This window comes from Heloderma suspectum, chromosome 2, assembly GCF_057233095.1.
Source record: "Heloderma suspectum isolate Gila_16-S chromosome 2, 16-S_ref, whole genome shotgun sequence".
In the NCBI taxonomy this organism is placed as follows: domain Eukaryota; kingdom Metazoa; phylum Chordata; class Lepidosauria; order Squamata; family Helodermatidae; genus Heloderma; species Heloderma suspectum.
Window position 1 is genome coordinate 358,554,959 of NC_139459.1, and position 21,500 is coordinate 358,576,458.

Below are 21,500 nucleotides of genomic sequence, written 5' to 3' on the forward strand. Positions count from 1 at the left end.
GAAAAACAGCTGGCAGGGAAAGGGTTAGGCACCCCTCCCTTTCCCTGCTTAAAAGTGCAGTCTCCCCAAGCCAGCTGCAGTGGGCGTGTTTCTAAAACTCAGAGCTCCACATTACATGGTGCATGCATCAGAGCCATCAGCTGCTTCGAGCACACTTCAAAACAATTCCATAACAAGAACGTTAGACAATGCTTCCATTTCACTATGTTTGTGATAGCAATTGAGGGCCTTTTGGGAGGCCCCCTGTGACCTTCAGAGCTTTAATTTCATCTGTGCCCCTTCCCCATATCAAATGCCCTGAGATTCCTCCCCGAGTCACTCCTTATCTGCTCCCCGCGTGCAGCCACCCCAATCTTGACCCACAACCTCCTGCCCACTCACTGTACTCTTTCAGCTTCTTGTCATCTTGCAGGACTCTCCCTTGGTAGATGAGGCGCTGCTTTTCCGAGGGAATGCTGACCGAGCCTGCAATATGTTCCTTGAACTCCTTCACTGTGATCTGCAAAGCAGAGGTAAAACGGAAAAGGTCCAGCAGCAAAAGTCCGTCCCTCCCCCATCGCCATTACTCTTTGGCCAATCCTTGGCCCCTCCTCCGTCTCATTAGCCTAAGAAGTTCTAAACCTTCCGGGGACTGTACCACTTCCTTATGGTACCAGCACCTGAGTGGCAAAAAGCTATTACAGGAGACAATCTATTAAAACAGGAGGGTGCAACTGAGATACTGACAAGTTGGCCAACCTGTGCCACACATGCCAGAGACAGAAAGCGCAGCTCCTACCCATAGGCAAGGTCACAGGAGGGTCGCTCTGCAGCAACCTGCCTCATCCTGGCATTCTCCATATGTTTTGGACTGCAACTCCCAGCATTCCTGACCACTGACCATGCTGACTGAAGCTGATGGGAGTTGGGGTCCAAAACATCTGGAAGGCACCAGGGAGTATGCCCTAAACCCATACCCTGTACCAGAGAGCTCAAGGAGATACTATTTTGTACGGCCAAAGCTGTGCTAAACCCCGCCACCTCTGGATCCAGGGCAACTTTTGATGCTCGTTGGTACTGAACAACACTGAAGAAATCTACTTTAACTGCCTCTTCCCACCCCCACCCCAGTGGCCTGCTGCCAAGAAGAATACTGCCACACTTACACCATAGCCCCTTCGCGGTAATCGTACAGGCTGAGCCCCTTGCCTTCTGCCTCCCAGCTGCTTCTCACCTCTTCCTCCACTGTGAATGTCCTTGTCTGAGAGTCCAAGGTTTTCACCATCACCTCAAGGCTCTCTGGCTCCGCCATGGTGCCTCGTGAAATGCTTCCTTAAATACTTCTGTGAGATGGGGGCGGGGAGAGATACAGGTCAATCTGGAAATTTTAACCAGAGGTCTAGAATTACCAGCAGATGTGAAGGTATCAAAAACCAAAGGGGGAAGGAGTACTTGCTTACTCAAATACATCTTGGGTTATTATTTTAAGAAAAGCAACATATAAATTATAACCATCCATGTATATCTATGTAGCATATAACTGGGTTATAAAATGTAAGATTACTACATAGCACATATCATAGCACAGTATATATAAGAAAGGAAGATAAAGCAAGATTGTAGCAATCTTGAGATGAGAAGGTCTGGGGACAGGGGACAAAAAAAATTGAGAAAACATTTTTCCAAAGTTTCCAAAAATCCCTGGGGGAAAAAAGGCTTTTCAAATCTGTTCTGGGTTTTTCCCGGGGGGGGGGGGGTCACATCTCTATAGCCATCTCTCATTTTAGAGAGAATGAAGAGTAGTGGTTAGAGCACTGTTGGAAAACCTACAGCCCACAGCATAATTCAGTTCTCTGGACACTGTAGTGTAGCCCCCCCCCCCTCTCTGGACCATCGCTCTGGGAATCGCTTCCTCTTCATGTGTGTGTATTTGAGAAAGAGAGAGAGAGATCAGTTCAGACCTCTCTTAATGGGAGTAATGAAGGAGAAAAACAGGGGGAAAGTGCAGTCAGGTGGAGGGAGTGGGGAGAGATGGGGGGTGGAGGGAGTGGGGAGAGATGGGGGTGGAGGGAGTGTACGCTGACTCCTCCCACTTTTTTCTCTGGTTCTGCCCATCACTGGCTGCATGCCACCCTCACAAATTAGCATCAGACGACTGGGAAAACCCAGGTTCATAATTCCCACTCACCCCATAAGTTCACCTTGGGCCAGGCACACAGATACAATATCTCTGTCTAACCTACCTCAAAGGGTTGTTATGAGAATAAAATGAGGGGGGAGAACCCACCTATGCCACCTCGTGCTCCTTGGAGGAAGGGCAAAGGTATAAATGTAATAAATAAATCTCTCATTTTATAAACTTATAACAGAAATCCTGTTATGAATATTTAAGTTCTATTCTTCAAAATGAGGAGCAGAAGGGGTGCAAGAATGACTGCAAATTTAAAAAGCAGATCAGATGCCCATAAAATCACAAGCCTCATGGAACGGACTCTGCATCCAAAATGTACTGTTGCCCGAGCAAAGGCACATGCAGTTCAGACAAACAAAACTGTGTATCCCACAGTGGCCTTGCTATAGGGAGGAGCCATAGCTCAGGGGAGAGCACCTACTTCGCATGCAGACGGTCCCAGGTTCAAAGAACCCTTAGAGAGCTGCTGCCAGTCAGTGTCAACAATACTGGACTTGATGGACCAACGGTCTGACTCGGTATAAGGCAGCTTCCTATGCTCCTATGCTATCTAGTAAAGAAGGGTTCGGTTCAGTATGGATGATGCACACATCTCCTGCCAAAATTAATAAGATGGTGTATTCAGGAAGCCTGGCTAAAGCTTGCCGGTTTCCTAGAAAAGCACCACAGCACTGTCAGCATCAGTTGCCTCAGAAACTGCCAGTCATCTCATAAACCTAGCAGAGTCAAGGCAACATCATAAATTTAAGGAAGTGGGGTAGGGGATGAAGATTGCTTCCTAAACAAAGAGAGATAAAGCTGCCTTTTCAAAACACTACAGCAGATTTTTTCAAGGCACGCTTTTCAGTCCACAAGGGGCTCACAATTTAATAATTAAGCAAATACAGTAAAATGATTTTTTTAAGTATTTTATACACAAAAATTTAAAAGTAATTTAGGGCTCAATCTTATGGCTGCTAGACAGTGGCTAGACAGCCATAGGATTGTTCAGTTTTCAGGAACCGACCTCAACGCCTGCACTCCAAGGTTGGTTCCCGGAAAACCGCCTCCCTGCCTCCTCCCCTGCTGCCTCATAGGTAGAACGGATTGTCCCTGGGCTCCGCGCTCAAAAGAGCGGCATGGAGTGGGGGAAAAGGGGGCATTCCCGGGGTGGGGAGTGCCAGTACAATGCTTCTTATGCATCGCCTGGCTTCTCCCCAACCCCCCGCCACTCACTCCAAAGTTCCATGGCTAGACAGCCGAAATTGACAGTCTAGCTGGGAATGCAGGGTGGCCAGAGTGTGAAGGAGAAAATCCCCTCCATGCTCCACCCACCCTGCATTGGATAGTCCGGTCACCATCCAATAGAACTGCTCCCTCCAGAGCTTGATTCTTTCTAACGCCACAAATCAAAGATGGATAATAACAACAACAACAACAACAAACTACAAAACTGTTGTCCACATTAAGCAGTGGAAATAGGCAATCCCCCTTTATAGTTCATAAACTGCAAGGTACTGCTCTGACCCCCTCTCAACTCGCAGTTCGCTTTACACAACAGTAATACAGATAGTGTGTAAGGGAGAGCAGGAGACCTTCAGGTGGCTCAGACTCATTGAACAGGAGAAGCAAAAGCCACAGTGACATTATTTCCTTACCACATTTCTATTCTGTCCTTTCTCCAGGGAGCTCATGGTAGCGTACTTAAGGGTGAGACCATTTTAATGCAAGACAGTGACACACCCAAGAGCACCCTATTTCCTTCAGGGTTGAGCAGAGATTTAAACCTAGAGTTTCTCAACACTCTAGCTGCTGTAGCACACTGCGCTCTCCCACACAGTCAAAATTTAAGTTGTAAATTCCTCTGGACAGGAACCTGCTTCTTTGGTTTTTACTCGTTGCTCTGCAAAGCACCATATACCTGGATGGTACTACATAAACAAACTTCATTTGAGCTCCCCTGGAAGCAAAGCCAATCCAGTCACCTTCTCAACAAGTCTGACTGCAATACACATCTCTGACTGTTATCTACAAAGCAGGCTCCTGGAGTACAGCCAACTGCCACCACAGCAAGCAACAAAGGGAGATAAGACCATAAAAGTTTTAAGGGGGAGAAAGTGACCTCATCTCTTATAAAAGCCTAATGGCAATAAAAACCCTCCCCAATGGAGAATGCAGCTACCCCTCCCCTGGGGCACAAGTGTATCTAGTGAATGGTGCCTGGTCTCAGGACATGATCTGACATTTTAGGGGTTTTTCCTCCTTCTCAGGGGGAAGGTATGAAATCTCACACTAAGGAGACAGAATCAAAGGACCAGGCTAATTTCTGCCAGGCTCCCCCCACACCACCATGCCCCAGAGGTCCTTTCCCTGAGCAGTCAGCTGCTAAGCTCTGGGCCCAGCAGGCACCACTAAACTCCTCCACAAAGCTCCCAGGACCTGCCCCATTTATATGTCTCGGGATCTGAGCCTCAAATTACTTTATATATTTATAACCCCACACACATACACACAAACCTTTGCCCACCATGGAGATGAAAACACCCTCCCTCCCTCCCCCTCAAGTCCCACATATAATAAAATATACTGGACCCCAGTATTATTTTTCCAACCTGGCCCCCCGTCCTTTCACTTCCCATCAAATAGGAACCAATTCCAGCACAAAAGTCCCACTTCCGCTCAAAAACTAGACACTTCCGGTCAAACAAACGTCCGTTCAGATGCGGATTCCACGCTCCATAGAGCTAGAAAAAAGAAGCAAAGGGAAGAGTCATAAACCACCGGAGTCCTTATTAACACTACCGGCCTCAGACTGAAACGCCTTTCTACTCTTAAACCTCCAGTGCAAAGTTTCACCATGAAGAAACCAAGAGACACCACAACGTCACTCCGCATCAACAGAGATCATGAACAATGAAGGCGGTCATTTTTTACCGGAACTTCAGACTTTATCTTTCTGCACGTTTTTATCTCTACGAACTACACTTTCCACCTATGCCACTCACTTGCCTCTCTTCAAGATGGCGGCACTTCCGCTTCCCTCGGAGGCAACAGAGAAAGGGGGCTTCTTGATCGCCGAATTCTTCAGCTTCCTTTCTTTTCCCACTAAATTCCTTTTTCCTGCCCCTTCTCGAAGTCCACAAGCCTCCGAACCGGGCGTTGGTGGCGAAACCGCCGCTGGCCTCGCGCCTGGAGCGTCTCCTGCCTCGTTGTGTCGCCGCGTTCCCAGGCTACCCGCTCCTTCGCATGCGCTAGGACCCTTCGCTCATTACTCTTCCGTTTCCCATTTATAGTTGTCCAAAACAATGCCTGCTGCTTTTCTAGCTACGCATCTCAGTAACAGCAGCCGTTTCCCTCTCAGCTTCCTCAACCACATTTTTGCCCATTATTCGATTTAAAATATATTTTAGCATCTGAGCGGAGACAGCATTGTATATTCAGTAACAAAAAACTTAGCTCAACCTTCGGACGGCGTAGGATGAGCTTAGCAGCTTCACGCCTGCGCACTGTTCACTTAACGCAGCTTTCTTGTGACGCAATTAACGCTCTTGTTGGTGGCTTGTGGTCGCCATGCCGCTTCAGGGCAAATGGTCCGCGGTGAAGCAAGCTTGTCTGCCATCTTAGTTACAGGCATTTGCGACGTCTGTCATGTTTGCTTAGGACAATCTCCCCGCTAATCCCAAAACCAAATCCTTTCTCCGCCATCTTTGTTTAGCCCGTATCCTAGCAACTGTTCGCAGAATGGAAACGGCCCTATCGTCCTTAAGACGCAACTTTATTTGACGTGGTCACTAAATTAATGTAATTAAGGATATCCGAAATGGGGCACGTCCATTAGAGTCGTTTATTGGTCAGGGGTGGACAACCTGTGGCCCTGCAGAACATATTGTTATTACTATTACTATTTTGTCCTACAACTCCTATTATCCCTCACTATTGGCTATGCTGGTGGGGCTGATGGGAATTGTAGGCCAAAATATCTGGAAGACCACAAATCGCCCCCCCTGCTCTGTGTTTTCCCATAATCCAACCTGCTCCAATCTGGTGCCCTCCAGATATGTTGGACTACAACTCCCAGCATCTTGCAGCAAGCATGCTGGGAGTTGTAGTCCAACATATCTGGAGGGCACCAAGTTGGGAAGGCTAGCAGGTGCCAATATTCAATTCGTTATTAGATTTACAGGGCCTCCGCTGTTAATTACAACTTTTGGCCAAAAATCTAACTGTAGATCTTTTGACCCATACTATAAAGAATACATTTGCCATTCTTCCAGAGCAGGGCAGAACTCTGATAGGTGTCTGACAGGCAGATATTCAACAGAGGAGAATTTCCAGAGGAGGTAGCCTTGTTAACCTGTTGTAATAGCAAAAGTGACCAAGAGTCTTGTGGCACCTTAAAGACTAAAAAAATGTATTAAGGCATACGTTTTGTTATTCTTTAAAGTGACACGTGACTCTTTTTTGTTTCAGCAAGTGGGGGGTCCCCCACCCACCCCAATCTCTGCATGCGCTGAAAAGCTGCACCAATATTTCTACAGATCACGCTGGAGGAGGAGGTGATGTAGTAGCTAGGAGGTGGAGCTACAATTCAGAAGTTCCCCAGATTCCATCTCACCTCAGCCACGAATCCACTAAAATGGGGGGGGGGGGGAGATTTCAGGTTTTGTACTAGAACCCAAAGATCCACTAACTGGAGCCTGGTGCAAATTAGAATTCTTAGAATTAAAGAATTCTGAGCCCAGGAATTAGTACTGAGTATCAGAACAGTATGGAGCTCACAGTCCTTGCACATGCCAAGTTACTGCAAACTTTTCTTCATTTCAGAGCAGTATTATTGGGAGAGGGAGGAAGGAGTCATTTTGTTGCTGCTGTTAAAACACTTGGACGGCAGAAGTCCTTGCTGATCTACTGCAAATCACCCAGAGATTTACCAGTAAATCCAGATCTACATTCTGTCCACCCCAGCACCAGATGGCCTAAAAGGCAAACCACTGTTCTATCAGCCTTAGTTCCCCACATCTGCAATATGGGAATAATAACACTGACTTATCATGTTGTTGTAAAGATGACTAGATAATATATGTGAAGCACTTTAGAAGCACTATATAAAAGCTGCCATTTAAAAATTGTTATTATTATTATTATTATTATTATTATTATTATTAGGCAGTCCTAAGCCGTATTCTTCATCACTGAGGGAGTGATAAGGGCAAAGTTTGCCGTTTTAAGACGGCCTGTCCCCTTAAAAAAAATATATCTTTGACTGAGGTTTGGGGTTTTTTTGTTTTGCTTCTTTAAAAAAAAAAAGCTTGGCCTGTCATCAATCTGAAATGTACATGGATTTAACAAGCATAAACTAATGTGCAAATGTGCAATGACAGGTCATGAGGTAGGGCCAGCCTCTCAACACCACCACCACAGTTCAGCCTATACCATCCAGTTTGCAGTGTGCCCCTAAGCAGGGAACTTTGCCTGCAGAGTAAATACTAAAAAGTGGGTGTTGCCTGTCAATCACCTCTTAAACCCATCTGTCACCATCCCTTCCCATTGGATAAGCTGCTGTCATGGCATGGCATTTTGACAAATATTCCACTTAAGAGAGGCTCTGCGGACTGAAACACTTTGGGATTATTATTATTATTATTATTAAACCATATAAGTTCATATGCATCTTTTATAGTTGCCTCAGGTAGCAATGGCCCTCCTTAGTGGCTATGAATCTGTTCACTAACAATGCTGAAGGGGAAGCTGCCAGCAATAGAATGTTGACAAACAGTCAAGTTTCAGCAAGGTAAATGGGAGGGCAGTTACAGGGGCATCACACAAGAATGGGGACAGAAGAAGTTGTGTGCTGTTAGCTAAAAGGGAGCAGATGAACTAGGGTACTTTGTAAGCGAGGGAGCAGGGAAAGAAACCAAGTGGGCAGGGGAAGACAAGGAGTGGCAGAGATGGTGTTAAAATGTACACACCAATTTAAACTAGCCAGCTGTATCTGTGGATCACACCACACACAGCAGGAAAAAACCAGCCCTGGCCCCATGAATAAAATAAATTAAGTCAGTGGAGCAGCCATACTAACATAGGGGGAAATCCCTTCTTAACTCCAAGTATTACCTTCGTTACCAGTGATAACATCCTCTCCGCCATCACAAACACTGTTGGATTCATTAATCCCCCTTTGTTTGCTCAGGCCCCTGGTTTTGCTTGGTAGGGCTTTCTGGATTTCAGTTTCACGTACACTATGAGCTACAGGGCAGTCCAGTGTGGACTCTAGACCCCAGAAGGCTAAACATTTAACAAGTAGGGGGCAAAGGTGAGCCTTGCAGGTGGATTCTGAGAGAAAACTTCCATTAACTCCAACAATGGAGGGCCTCTGGTCCTATCTCCTCTACCTCTACGGGGTCTTTGTGGATGTCTTCTCCCTGTGCGAGAGACCCATGAAGCTGCACGCCAGTGAGCTGAACCGAGACCAGGTAGCTACAAACTCAGCTAGGGGTGCTGGGGTTAATAACTGGAGGTGTATGGAGGGGAGCAACACAGATGCAGTTATTTCAAAGTCCCAAATGGCTCCAGCTGGTACAGGGCAGAGCTGTCCAAGAAAGAAAAAATATCAATCCAGCATTTGACAGAGAAGGAAATAATAAACACGGCAGGGTGGGGTGTTATTTGTAGCAGTAGTAGTTTTGTGTCAATGTAAATGAAGTATAAGGATGAAAATTAAGAACATAAAAAAGAACATACAGACTTCCTGAATCTGGCACCCTCCAGATGTCTGGACTACAGCTCTCATCATCCACTTCATAATCCATGCAGGGTGGGGTTGATGGGAGTTGTAGTCTGACACATCTGGGAAGCACCAGGCTGGGGAAGGGTCTTTTAGTTTCCTGTTTCCAACAGTGACCAACCAGATGCCTTCAGGAAGTGTGTACACAGGGGGTGAGAGCAAAAGGCCTCTCTGGTTGTTTGCTTCCGCAGCATCTGGTATTCCGAGGCACACTGCTGCTGTACTTGGAGGTTCTATTTAGCTATCATGCCTAGACCTAACTTCCACAAATGTTTCTAATCCCCTTTAAAAGATATCTAAGCCGGAGGGACCTGGCATATCTTATGGCAGTGAAAGCACTGAAATCCATTATATCAATATTTGTCATTCCATTCCAGTACATCACAAATGTAATCTATCTTCTGATAAAGTTATTTCCCAGTTTCCCAGTTCTCACAAAAGTGCAGTAATCTTATAATGTGCAGCTGTCCATTCTCTTTTAAACCATTCTTAAATGGAAGGATTGTAGGACTTTTCCAATTGCATGCAGTGAATATTTTTCCTGCAGTTAGGAAACTCACTACTAACTCAAAATGCTGTTAAATTGCTGTTTCTTTCAGATAAACTACTAACATAATTTTTTATTGCATGGTATAAAATGCCCTGTATATGAGACCTGCAACAAAATGTTGCAGTGTGAAGTGTTCTTGTTCACTGTTCCATTCAGTCAGCCATGCCTTTCTCCACAATACGCCATTCCAAGACCTCTTTCCACCCAGTTTCCAGGTTCCCCACACCCTCACCCATCAGTCAACGTTCTGTAACCAGTGAATACATGCAGTCCTCCATTCCGCTGTGGGTGGGATGTGCAAATATTTTTTGTACTTCTGCAAACCTCAAGGTTCCCCCAAATCTGTTGATACCTCCCTGCTGTGCATGGGTGGTGCATTTTGGCTACATAAGCAATGGCATTCACACCTGAACTCTGGAAATACAGAGATTTTTTGTATTATTTTATCTTTATTATTTTTATTTTATTTACTTAAAATTCTGATTCTTTCTAATCCATGTACAATTATCCTTGTTGCTGTTACAGCACATAAGATTGATCTCAGTTTATCCAGAGTTGCTAATAGTTGTCTATACCTATTCCAGTATCTAATAAATAGAATCCATTTTTTTAAAGTCTATACTGAGTTTATCTGTCAGTTCCACAACAGTTTATAACTAGTAATTTTATTCAAGAGCATGGCAGTCCAGCTCTTCTTTTTCCATTGAAATTAACATGTAGTACATTACCATTCAATATAATCTCTAAACATCTGATCTCAAATATGCCCCCAAAGTATAGGTTAGCCTTGAAAGTAGAGGGAATAATGGCTGCACTCTATAGGTTTGTGTCAATGGATCCTTCCAGATGGACAGCTCCTAGCACTTCCAGTCAAAAGGCATTGTTGGGCTATTCCACCTTTCTCTCCTGGAGGACACGATCCAGTCAGGATAGGCGTCTGCCTCCAAACTTGGAGGCGACCGCCTATCCAATGCAGGGCAGGAGAAGCACGGATTGTCCCCTCTGTGCTTCAGCTGCCCTGAATTTCGTCTAGACAGCCAATTTCAGCTGTCTAGCCACGGGAAGGCGGAGCAGGGAAGAAGGCTGCTGGACGACATGCTGGATGTGTTGTACTGGCATTTCTGCCTTCCCCGCCCTGGAACGCCCCCCCAGAACACCCCATTTAGGCCACTCCATGCTCCTCTTCCGAGCATGGAGCACGGGGCTGTTCCGAGCTGCCTGCAAGGCAGTGTAGGAGGGGGGAAGGTTGGTTCTCAGGGAACTGACGTATATTACGGCGGTCCAGCCGCTGACTAGCAGCTGTAAGATTGCTCCCTAACAGATTTTTTGTGGCAAGAAAAAAGATGGAAGAAGCAGTGGGGTAACACGGGAGGGTTACAAATGGAAGATGACTTCATCCAGAACCTTCTTAAAATTCTGTGTTTGAGGCAGGGTGATTGCACAATAAAACCTCATATGGAAACACCCAATACATTCAGAAGTTATCGGGGGGGGGGGGTTGTATCCACAAAAAAAGTCTTGCCCAAAAATAATTTTAAAAATGGGTGCACTCTTCCATGTTTGGTGAACATGTGGGGTTACAGTGTGCACAGGTCAAGCCAAAAGTCTCTTCCATGAGGTCTGGTGGCATGGCTTGCTAAACATGCCTCACACTTCAGCATTCCCCAGCCAGAAAAAAACTCCAGCTCCCAGTATGTCCCAGCCAGCATGCCCCAGCCAGAAAAAAGTCCTACAAACTCCCAGCATTCCCCATGTAAATGCATGTATTTAAAGCTTGATGGTTGCTTTTTCTAGGGAAAAACAGGTTTGGGAGGGGGCGATTTTATTTCTTTGTTTGAGTTAAATTGACACATCCTGTTTCATTCTAACCAATTTGCAAGGAATTCAGTTTTTGGCAGTGAAAAGCTGAAAAAGTGCTAAACTCTTTGCCCACATTTTTCTGCCACAATTCCCTCCTCAGTGTCTACTCCAAGGTGCTTTACCCTGTGGGGTGCCAAATGTGGCAGCAGAAATGTAGTAGCTGGGGAAAGAATCGTCCCCTCTGAAAGCTGGTTTTCCCTAGGAAAAGCCTTTGGGGTTTAAATACACACATTTCTTGCCTTTGCAGTATCTCGGCAAGTGGCTCTTCATAGCTGCCGCTTCATCATCTCCTTCCTCGTTGGAGACATTCACCAGTACCGACAGCACCATGTTTAGCATGACTCAGACCAACAGCCCAGAGCGATTACAACTACAGGCTGCCATCCGACTGTGAGTTCCCCTCCCACCAACACTTCTGTCCTCTTTATGGAAGTGCATCCCTTCCCACCCTATCCCTCCAGGGATAGCTTTGAACCAAGGATGCTTCCAAATGGATGGATCCTAGCATAACCAGTCAGACGACATTGGCCTAGTTTGCACATAACACCGACATGGTGTGGTTTGCTGATATCTGGATTGTTATTGTGTCTGAATCCATCCATGCAAACAACCCATAATATCTTAACCACCAACAACTCAGAAAGAGTACCCTTGGTTTGTTGTTGTTGGGTTGTGAACACGGGCTTGTTTAAACCAGGTGTGGGCAGAGAGTAGCTCTCCAGATGTTTTGGACTTCAGCTCCCAGCATTCCTGACCATTGGCCATGCTAGCAGGGGCTTCTGAGAGGTGAAGTCCAAAACATCTGGAGAGCTATCTTCTGCCCATCCCTGTTTAAACCATGGCTTGTTGTGATGTCTGAACCCAGAATCATAGCTTATCTATGGCTTGTTTGTGCTGATATCTCTGCCCTGAAACAGAGGTGCCTAGCAAGAGCAGCCTAAAACTGAGAACACTCTGAAGGCTGGTAAAATGGACGGGAGAGAAACAAACCAGAAATAGAGGGAACAAGCCAGGTTTGTTTGCTCATATGCAAGAAAATTCATGGCTAAAGCAATAAACTATGACTGAGATAAAACATGGCTTAGCATTATGTTGAACACAGCCATTGTGTGGACGTAGCCATTGTGCAGCTATTCCGCCTTTTCTTCCTTACCGTTTTTTTTTGTGGATGGACAAAAAAGACAGAAAAGTTGGTGGGAAAACACAGAAGGATTACAAGTGGAAGACAATGATGCCTGGATCCCCTGTGACATTCCGTGGACTAAGCACAGAAATAATTTGCACAATAAAAGCCTCATCTGGAAACACCCTAATGCCCTCTGGAACTGCTGGACCTTGGAACATGTGTGGTAATCATAATAAAGAGCATCTCTTGAGCATGTGCAGAGTGTAGGACTCAAAATATTTTTATATTTGAGGCAGAAAATTCGAAGAGAACCCTTCTTATGTGGACATCCTAGAAGCCCTAGCACAAGAGAGGAAACAGGGACGGGCTAGGAGAAGCTGTCTGTGTCAGTAAGGACCCCCTATTCTTGCAGGAAAATGTCAGCAGGTTGCCTCCCAAACCAAGGGAGGCCAAGGTCTGTGCCTATGCATTGCCCTTGTGCTTACAGGGAACTCTGAAAGCAAAGAGAGGTATAGTCACAAGCTCTCAGCCAGCTGCAGCAGCTTCCTTTCAGCCTGCAGCCTAAATGGAAGGGGAAGAATTGGGCATCTTTCACCCACACACCCTGGTCCTTTAAGCTGAAAGGGGTACTGGTCCTCTGCGGTTTAAGGGATCACAGGAAGAAGGGCAATTAGCCATGGAGGGCATCCTCTTATCCTCTCTTTTTCACCCATGAAATAAATATTCATGGTCTCAGCTTACAGTAATAAACTGACAAATTCGCTACCTTTCAATGGCAGCCAAAATATGATGCCTGAGGCACATCTCTCCTTCTCGCTCTCCCCCCCCCCCGCCCCCATGGTAAGGGCAGAGAGTACTGAATAACTAAGGGCAGGGAAAAGGCATCCATGTCAGAGGTCATGATTTCCAGGTAGAGTCCAGAGATCTCTTACTTTGAAACTTTGTTACCATATCCCAGCTTAAAGGGATGGAATTGTAGTCTGGAGGACCCCAGGTGGGAGAAAGCTGCCATAACCGCTCTCCACCATTTCCATACACCTCGGTTTAGCAGATGCTCAAACAACCATCCCTCATTTTCTCCATAAATCCATCCCTTTGTCCATCCTTCTGTGCAGTCCATTATTTTTCAAGGGAAGTCTTGGCAGGCATTTGTCAGGGATGCACTAGTTATGAGGAACCTTTCCCTGGATTTATTAATGTATTGGGAATGAATTCACTGTAAGTCAGATGGAGTGATCCTGAAAAATCAAGAGGAATTTTTTAAAAATACAGAGATGATCAGTGACGTTTTTTCTTTCTTTCAACCCTATCAGTTCCCTATGATTCTCTGCCTCACCAATCCTGCCTCAAAGCATCCACTACATTTTGGCCCCCATATCCATCCATCTATCCTCCCATAATTTTTTATCTGTTGTTCTCTTTCCCAGGAAGACAGGTCAGTGTTTCCACAAATCATGGATTTACTTGCTTATGGAAGAGAGCCCTGATATGGCTACAGAAGGTAACAGACAACTTTCTTTCCTCCCAGCTCAGCTGATAACCCACTTTCAGATTCAGCCCTTGGACTGAAAGTGGTTCTCCACCCCTGGTATAGCACTACTAAGACTGTGAAACACACGATGTAGCAGTCAAAAACTGAGAGCAAAGGTGTCTACAAGAATCAATGACTTGGAGGCAAACTAAGTTAATCACACTGGGTCCCTATTGAAATTAATGAGACTTGTTAGTCATGACGAACTAAGTCAGTCTGGATCCAACCCAGTATCTGGAAAACCGATGCGCCACGCCATACCTCTAGTCATTAAAGAAAACTAAAGATAATTTAAGGATAACAAAGTTGCAGATCTATTTTCATGCACTTTGTTTCGAGCCTGGGCAACTTAAACTACATGAAAACGAATAAGACGTACATTTATCAGTCCAACTGGTAAAACAATATATCAATGACCGAGTCATCACTCCTGCATCAGATGTCAGAAGTTTGATGTAAAGAAGTTGTGGGGAATGTGGGACCCTCCAGATGTTGTTGAACTGCAACTCCCATCAGCCCTAGCTAGCATAGTAAGGCATGATGGGAGTTCCCATCAGCCACATGTTCCCCATCCTTGATGTAAAGCATCAGGTAAAGCAATAGTGGTTATTCAGTCATTAATATAGTTTAATATCTTTCTAGAATAGTTAGAGATGTAGGATAACCTACTTTTATTGTTTTATATGCATGAAACAAGTTTTAAAAAACAAAAGTGTCTTAGTTCTTCTTGTGAAATTATGGTTTATATGTTTATAATTTGTATGTTATAATTTCTTTTAGTATTAACCCAATTAAAAGAATAGTTCAAAATTAATTGCGCTTCCAAAAATATTTATACTCGTAATAAATTTACGACTGCATCGAGCTGCTGCATTGATCTGTACTTGAGTGTGAGCCTCTTTACTTGCCCTTGGCAGACTAACTTTCCATAGGCAGGGACTTTTTCTTTGGACACAGAAGAGCATTCAAACACACAATTTTCTCATCTACATTCTGACATGATACTGTCCAAGGAAGGCTGTACCACCTAATTCTCTTGTATATGTGCATCAGCCTTGGACTGCAACCCACCTCTCTCTTGGTCCATCAACCTGTCTTTGTCTGGTTTCACCACTCCAGGCCGGCCCCACATGAGGACAGAACTGTTCTCTGCCAAGTGTCCCGACTCCATCATTGTGCAGGAATCAGACCAAGACTATCAGAGGATCCTCCTGTACTGTAAGTGCTTTGCCCCAACATCTGAGTCCAGGAGAAAGGAAATGCTGTTGGATAGGTTAGGAGGGAGGGCACTCCAAACTCAAGTATCCTGGGTTCTCTCTTTGGGTCTGAGTTGCACCTCCCTTCTCTCCCCAGCCCGGGTGCTCCATCCTGCTGAAGACTGTGTTGCTGATTTCAAGGACAAAGCTTCCTGTTTTAATATGGGTGAATTTCTGCTTATACCCAGGAATCAAGGTATGTATACTACCGATGAACAAGCCTCTTTTCTACCTTCGGCACTAGCACTGGCCCCTGGTGGAGGGGCCCACTCTAGGATTTAAAGGTCCATAACTCAGTGGTAGAGAACATGTTTTGCATGTAGAAAGGCCCAGGTTCAATCCCTGATATCTCCAGGTAAGGCTGGAGAAATACCTGCCTGAAACACTGGAGAGCTTCTGCCAAATCAGTGTTGACAATACTGGGCTAGATGGACCATTGAGTCAGTATAAGTCACCTCCCTATGTTCCTGTAAGATTTGTTGAAGAGGCTTGCTGAATTCCACAAATGTCCTCCAGCTTGACTCCTCCTACAATGGGTGGCTCCCAGCCAAATATGCCCTGCTTGTGAACTTCCTGTGGGCACCTGGCTAACCAGTGTTGGAGACACAACACTAGATTAGACAGACCTGTATGTATGTATGTATATGTATACTGACTAGTTTTTATCCTCCCTCCAAGGAGCTCTGGGCAGCACCAGTGGTATAATGGAGCCAGGACTCACAGGGATGGAGCACCGACATTTTTTATTAGCAGAGGTGCCGACATCATCTGCCACCCACCTCAGAATTCCCTGTTTCCTCTGAGTTTAGCTGCAGTCCTCACAGTTGGGTTCGCACAACCCACTAACCCATACTCAGTGGTTGAGTGTGCGTTGTTTGTTGAACCGTGAGTTCTTTGTTGAACTGTGGGTTAGCGTGTTGTCTGAACCCAGGACATTTTCTGCAGGGTTGCTTGTTAACCATACAGTATGGCTTATTTTTCTCAAACAAGTCACCTTGAGAATCCATGGTTTGTTGTTGGGTTGTTCAGGGAGATTAACAAGCCACCCTGCATGGCTGACAAACAACTCTGTGGAAAATGTCCTTGGTTCAAACAACTTGCTAACCCAGAGTTCAACAAACTACCAATGGTTCAACAACAACCCACACTCAACCACTGAGTGTGGGTTAGCATGTTGTGAGAACAGCTGCAGGAACAGGGGATGAATTTTCTCAGTCGTCAGCTATCCCTCACAACTGCAAAATATTTTGTGGTGGCTTGATCTTGAATGGGCAGTTAAGACCCAATAGCTTCATAAAAGACTTGTTCCTAGTGAAAGATGAAAACTGCTAGAACTGGTTTGTTAATATGGATCAACATAGCTGCCTGCATGTTTGAACTCTCCCTGGGGGTGTGGCCTTGGGGACTGTCATGATGGGCGCCTGCACTTCAAATTTTACCACACCACCACTGGGCAATGTGCAACAACACTGTGAAGTAGCTTAGACTGAGAGATACTAACTGGCCCAAGGTCACCCAGCGAGCTTCATGGCTGAGTGGGGATTTTAACTTGAATCTCCCTGGTCCTAGGTCAACACTCTTAATTACTATATCACACTTTGATTTAATCTGACCCAGCAAGGGAATTCTTATGTTTAAAGGGTCCTTTTTGTCAGATGTAGTAGGTTATGTCTTTACTGCTTTCTACAAAAACTGTTTTACAGCACCGCAGATTCAAGATCTTATACCTCATATCCACCCTAAGCAGAAGCATATTTTGCAATTGACTTATAGCTCAACTACAATTTCCTGGGGCTGGAGACTGCAAAATTCCTAGTCTATGACAGGCTTTGATATAACAACTTGACATTACTATTGCTAACTTTGTCTCTTCTTGTGCCTGGATAGTTGCAGACTCACAAATACACTTCTGGATTCCAAAGGCCAGGGTCATAACCAACGTGGCAAAAATAAATAAATTCCACTCTTATAACAATTTGCCTTCTATCACTCAGGTGCCTGTGAATTCCAAGAATCCTGACCCTCGAACTCTGGGGTAAGACAAACCATGCTGTCCCACCCTGTACACATACACGGTTTTGTTACTACCATCCTCGAAAAACAATCTCCCTGTTCCAAGAGTCAAAACACCTTCTCATAGAGTGCCAAATTGTAATGATTCACTCCCCAAAGCCTTAGAGATCTGGAGTGGAGAGTTTGCAGCCTAATTTCATGCAGCCTGCAGAGATGGAGTAGCAGAGAGAGATGGGTTGGCAGAGAGAGAGAGAGAGAGAGAGAGAGAGAGAAGGAGTGGGATAGAGAAAGAGGGCCTACACTATATTAGGTGTGTTGAACCTCTTTCAGCCTGAGGGCCGAATTCTATTTCAGGGAATTGTGGAGGGCACATTCCAGTAGTGGGTGGGACTGAAGGCAAATGGGGTGGAGACAGAATACCCAAATACTGGAGTATTTTCGCTTACTGCCAGTAACTCAGCCTTAGGAGAGACACTGCAGCCTTTTAGAATGGAGGAAACCACACAAGTTCAAGTTGGGGCAACAATGAGGCCCAACAGGTTTAGCCAGTGCACTGCATGAACATACATAGTTCACACTAGAATATAATCCAGAGTCCTCTGCAATGTGGTGGAGTTCCGTGGCAGAAGTAAGGTTCCCTAGCTGGCAGGCTGAGGTAGAAAGGATTTCCTGACGTTTTGTGAACCCTGCTATAGAAATACATTGCACAGGGGCACTTTATTAATTTTTGTGTTAAGAAAGCATGTTTTTAGCCCTTAAGGCTTCAAAAGTAGGCCTAAAAGTATGTGAGTAATCAGTGGTGAAATCTCATAAGCCAGAGCGAAAGTGGGGCTTTGCTTCAGCTGATTGGCTATGCTCAGGAGGTGATGAAGGAGGTGACGCCCTTCATAACTCTTACGGAAGCAATTCTGCAAAATATGTAAACATATGCACATTTGTACATTATATAAAACAGTATGGTTTATACAGATGGTAACTTTTCTTGATGTGGAGCTTGAGACCCTTGGGAATGATTTTTATTGTTTTAACGCAGCGTTTACAGTTCTGTACATTGTTCCTACGGTCTGTCAAGGTCATAGAAAAGTGCCCACATAGCTGGATCTATGGAGGCGGAGAAGTCTTTTAGAATGGAATGTGGACGAATTGTCTCCTATCCTCTCTCATGCTCTGAGCCATAAAGGCTTATAGGAATGAAAATTGCAACCTTGAGTACTATAGGAGTGTTGATATGAAGCTGCACAACTAGCAAGAGTTTGGGCCAGCTCATACCATCAGGACAACTCCAAAAGCTCTTACATTGTGTTCACACAGCAGCCCTGAGCCTGGTCTTATGCATGTATGTGTGAACCCAGCAGTTTCATAGGAATGGGCCACTGGATTACAATACTAGGTGAAGCCTCATGGGAGTTAGCCAACTAACCAGTTTGCAGAACTGGGGGCATATGGCAAACTCATGGGCAGAGCTAGGGCCTGTTATAGACATAACCCTCTAAACATGGTTGAACAGTCCAAGAGCCCCTCATGTATTCAGAAGCTCACTCTCTGTTGCATAGGATTCCCCCTCCCTCATTGTTTTTCCTGAGCTAGCCACAGTGCAGGGTCACATCTTGACTAAGATTAAAGTTAACTATGGCTAGCTCAAATCAATCTGCACATTCACTTCTTACCATGATGTAAGTTGTAGTTTGAGGCTAACCATGGTTAACATTTATCTCAGTGCACGTGTAACAATGCATCATGGAAAAGGGGAAGGAGGGGAAATTTGCACACAAGGCAGAAGCACATGAGCCTGCACAGTTCTGGTCGCACAACAGTCACTGGAAACATTAAGATTGCAGCAGGCTTGTCTTCTAGAATCTGCTGACCAGGTCCAGTTCACCACCCGATGAAATAGGAAGCCTCAAATTCCTTCATATCATCCTTCCCACCCCCTCATTTCCTCATTCCTTTCTTTCTTGTTCTGTCCTCAGCTTCCAACCCACTGTGGCAGGAATTAATCATCCACTGACGTTTAGCTGCCTCACTCACTTGGAGAATCAATTGCTTCATGCATCTTGTCGTGTTAAATAAAGTTCCTTTTCTGGTGACCAAAAAAAATCCCACCACCACCAAACTGTAATGTATAGACAATTGAATGATAGTAGAATCCAAGAATGGTGGCACTTAGGATGATCGAGGCTGGGCTCTCAGGGGTGGATCAAAGGAATGCTTGAAGAACTTGTCCTTTGTGGATCCCAAAGCAAAAGGAGTTTTTGGATTAATGCACAGGTGAGCAACTTGTGGCCCTCCAGATGCTGCTGGGCTGCATCAGCCCTAGCCAACACAGCCAATGGTGAGGGATGATGGGAGTTACAGTCCAACAATATCTGGAGTGCCACAAGTTGCCCGCCCCTGGAATGGCTTAGCTTTCCACAGGATTTCACACCTCTCAGAATATTGCAGCACAGTTCTTGTCAGCTAATATATCAAAATATGCATCTAAATATGTATTTTGAGAGAGATTTAAAAACAGGTAAATGTGGAAATGGAGGGCTGCAAACAGGCAGATCTGCCCATCCTTTGGTTGGAATAAGTACCCTCAGTGAAGAGGTGGGGTTGTGGAGTCAAGGACTGAGATATAAGGGTATTAAATTGCTTGGAGACACAATCCTCTTTTTAAAAATCTGGAAATATTGCAGTAATTATAATCAGCACCTTTAGATTTCCCAAATGCTGCTTTTAAAATAAATTATTCAAACCAGACAAAAACCACATTACTTTTACATCATCAATTGATTTTGGTTACACACTTTTTGTCCACACTCCCTCCCCAATAATTTGGGGTGTTTTGTTCCTATTTCTTTTTCTTTTAATCAGCTTTTAATCAAGGGAGGTTGGGACACAGAACGCTGATGCAGGGTTGGGAAGGGGAAAAAGGAGGAACTGATAGGCAGGGACGAAAAGGCAGAAGAACTGAGTAAGCCGATGGTACTGGAATAACTTAGCAGGCCAATGAACTGGAAGCACTGAGCAGGGGGTTGGACTCGATGGCCTTGTAGACCCCTTCCAACCCTACTATTCTATGACTCTATGATTTGGGGAAGGGCCATAGCGCAATGGTAGAGCACACACTTTGTATGCAGAACGTGAGTTCAATCACCACCATCTCTAGCTAGGGAAACCCCTGCATGGAACCCCAGACAGCTGCTGCCAGTCAGTATATAGGCTGATCTTCCCTAACAGGGTGCCCTCCAGATGTGTTGGACTACAGCTCGCATCATCTTCCACCAGCAATACAAGATGGAAATCATGGGAGTTGTAGTCCAGCCCATCTGGAGGGAGCCTGGTTGAGGAAGGCTGATGTAGACAATACTATGCTAGCTGGACCAATGGGCTGACTCGGGAAGAGGCACCTTTCTATGGGTGCTTCTCCCAGACAAGGCTTTTATCATGCAATCGACCTGCCTCCTTCACAGAATTTTACAGGGCATCCAGTCAATGATGTCTTCCACTCATAACCCTCCCATGTTTTCACTGCTTCTTCCACCTTGATTCTTTCCACACACACACAAATGTTAAGGAGGAAAAGACGGAATAGCTGCTCGATGTCTTTTGGTAGCGCTAAAAGCCCAAGGTCTGGAAGCCCCCTGTGTTTCTCTGGGATCTGTTACAGGTCTTTCCCAACACTGGCAAGATATTTCAACTGGAGATTGTGCAAGGACTGAGCAAAGAAATACACGGAAAGCACGTGCTCCATTGTTGAGCTGTTATAGCTTCTCCCCTTTGGCTAGAATCTGAGGGCAGAACTACATTTAGGAGGGAAGCACAAGGTTCCAAATCCTTTCCTTCAAAAACGTTGATTTAGCAGCCAAGAATCAGCAGGCAGGAAGTTCTTCCTTTCCCGATTCTTCACTGAAAATGGCTCATCTCAGCCATTTAAAATAATTTCCCCCCAGCTAAGCTACCAAAGCAGAAAATGATCCAGGGGTATTTGCAAGAAAGAACTGGCAGGTGCCTGAATGGTTAGGAACCTCCGACTCCCTCACATCCTTCCTGTATATGCCCCCTCTCCTCCATTCCCATAATCTTTGTTAACACAGCTTTGGGAACATATGTTTACCGAGACAACATGGAGTTCCAACCTGAATTGTGTAAATAAGTACCCTGATTGCTGGAATCCTCAACCAGAATTAGTTTAAATTTTGTCAGAGTTTAGCAAAAGCTGCCTGCGTGCCCAAGCTTTATCCAATTG

General features: G+C 45.2%; 2 protein-coding genes across 20 annotated transcripts in view; one reads left to right on the plus strand and one right to left on the minus strand.

Annotated features, from left to right (window-relative positions):
- BAG6 (BAG cochaperone 6) overlaps positions 1-5,661 on the minus strand; it is a 28,382-nt gene extending 22,721 nt beyond the window's left edge. For 4 of the 17 annotated variants that reach the window (XM_084841028.1, XM_084841030.1, XM_084841029.1 and 1 more), the window contains exons 1-3: positions 4,762-4,851; positions 1,214-1,322; positions 382-499 (exon numbers count right to left, since the gene is read on the minus strand). In XM_084841028.1, the coding sequence (XP_084697154.1) occupies positions 382-499; positions 1,214-1,291 (196 nt within the window). In that variant the 5' untranslated portion in view covers positions 1,292-1,322; positions 4,762-4,851. Of the gene's footprint in view, positions 1-381; positions 500-1,213; positions 1,358-4,761; positions 4,894-5,154 lie in introns of those variants that run through there. The other 13 variants (XM_084841026.1, XM_084841019.1, XM_084841025.1 and 10 more) reach the window with 11 other exon arrangements.
- A 2,816-nt stretch (positions 5,662-8,477) lies between these two features.
- APOM (apolipoprotein M) lies at positions 8,478-20,019 on the plus strand. 3 transcript variants are annotated; one of them, XR_014788643.1, is made up of 8 exons: positions 8,478-8,622; positions 11,591-11,733; positions 13,897-13,970; positions 15,120-15,218; positions 15,354-15,452; positions 17,251-17,291; positions 19,240-19,537; positions 19,642-20,012. XR_014788643.1 is itself a non-coding variant. In XM_084841032.1 (7 exons), exons 1-6 carry the CDS (start codon positions 8,512-8,514, stop codon positions 17,274-17,276), a joined length of 552 nt encoding a protein of 183 aa, XP_084697158.1. In that variant the 5' UTR covers positions 8,478-8,511; the 3' UTR covers positions 17,277-17,291; positions 19,240-20,019. The 3 variants fall into 3 exon arrangements, 1 of the variants encoding a protein (XP_084697158.1); XR_014788642.1 differs by having other exon boundaries at positions 19,651-20,012; XM_084841032.1 differs by having other exon boundaries at positions 19,240-20,019.
- Positions 20,020-21,500: the final 1,481 nt, after the last annotated feature.

Coding starts and splice junctions, on each gene's coding strand:
- APOM (XM_084841032.1), top strand. CDS start 8,512: ATGGAGGGCCTCTGGTCCTATCTCCTCTACCTCTACGGGGTCTTTGTG. Junction 8,623..11,590: donor GTGAGCTGAACCGAGACCAG/GTAGCTACAAAC, acceptor TTGCCTTTGCAG/TATCTCGGCAAGTGGCTCTT. Junction 15,219..15,353: donor TCAGAGGATCCTCCTGTACT/GTAAGTGCTTTG, acceptor TTCTCTCCCCAG/CCCGGGTGCTCCATCCTGCT.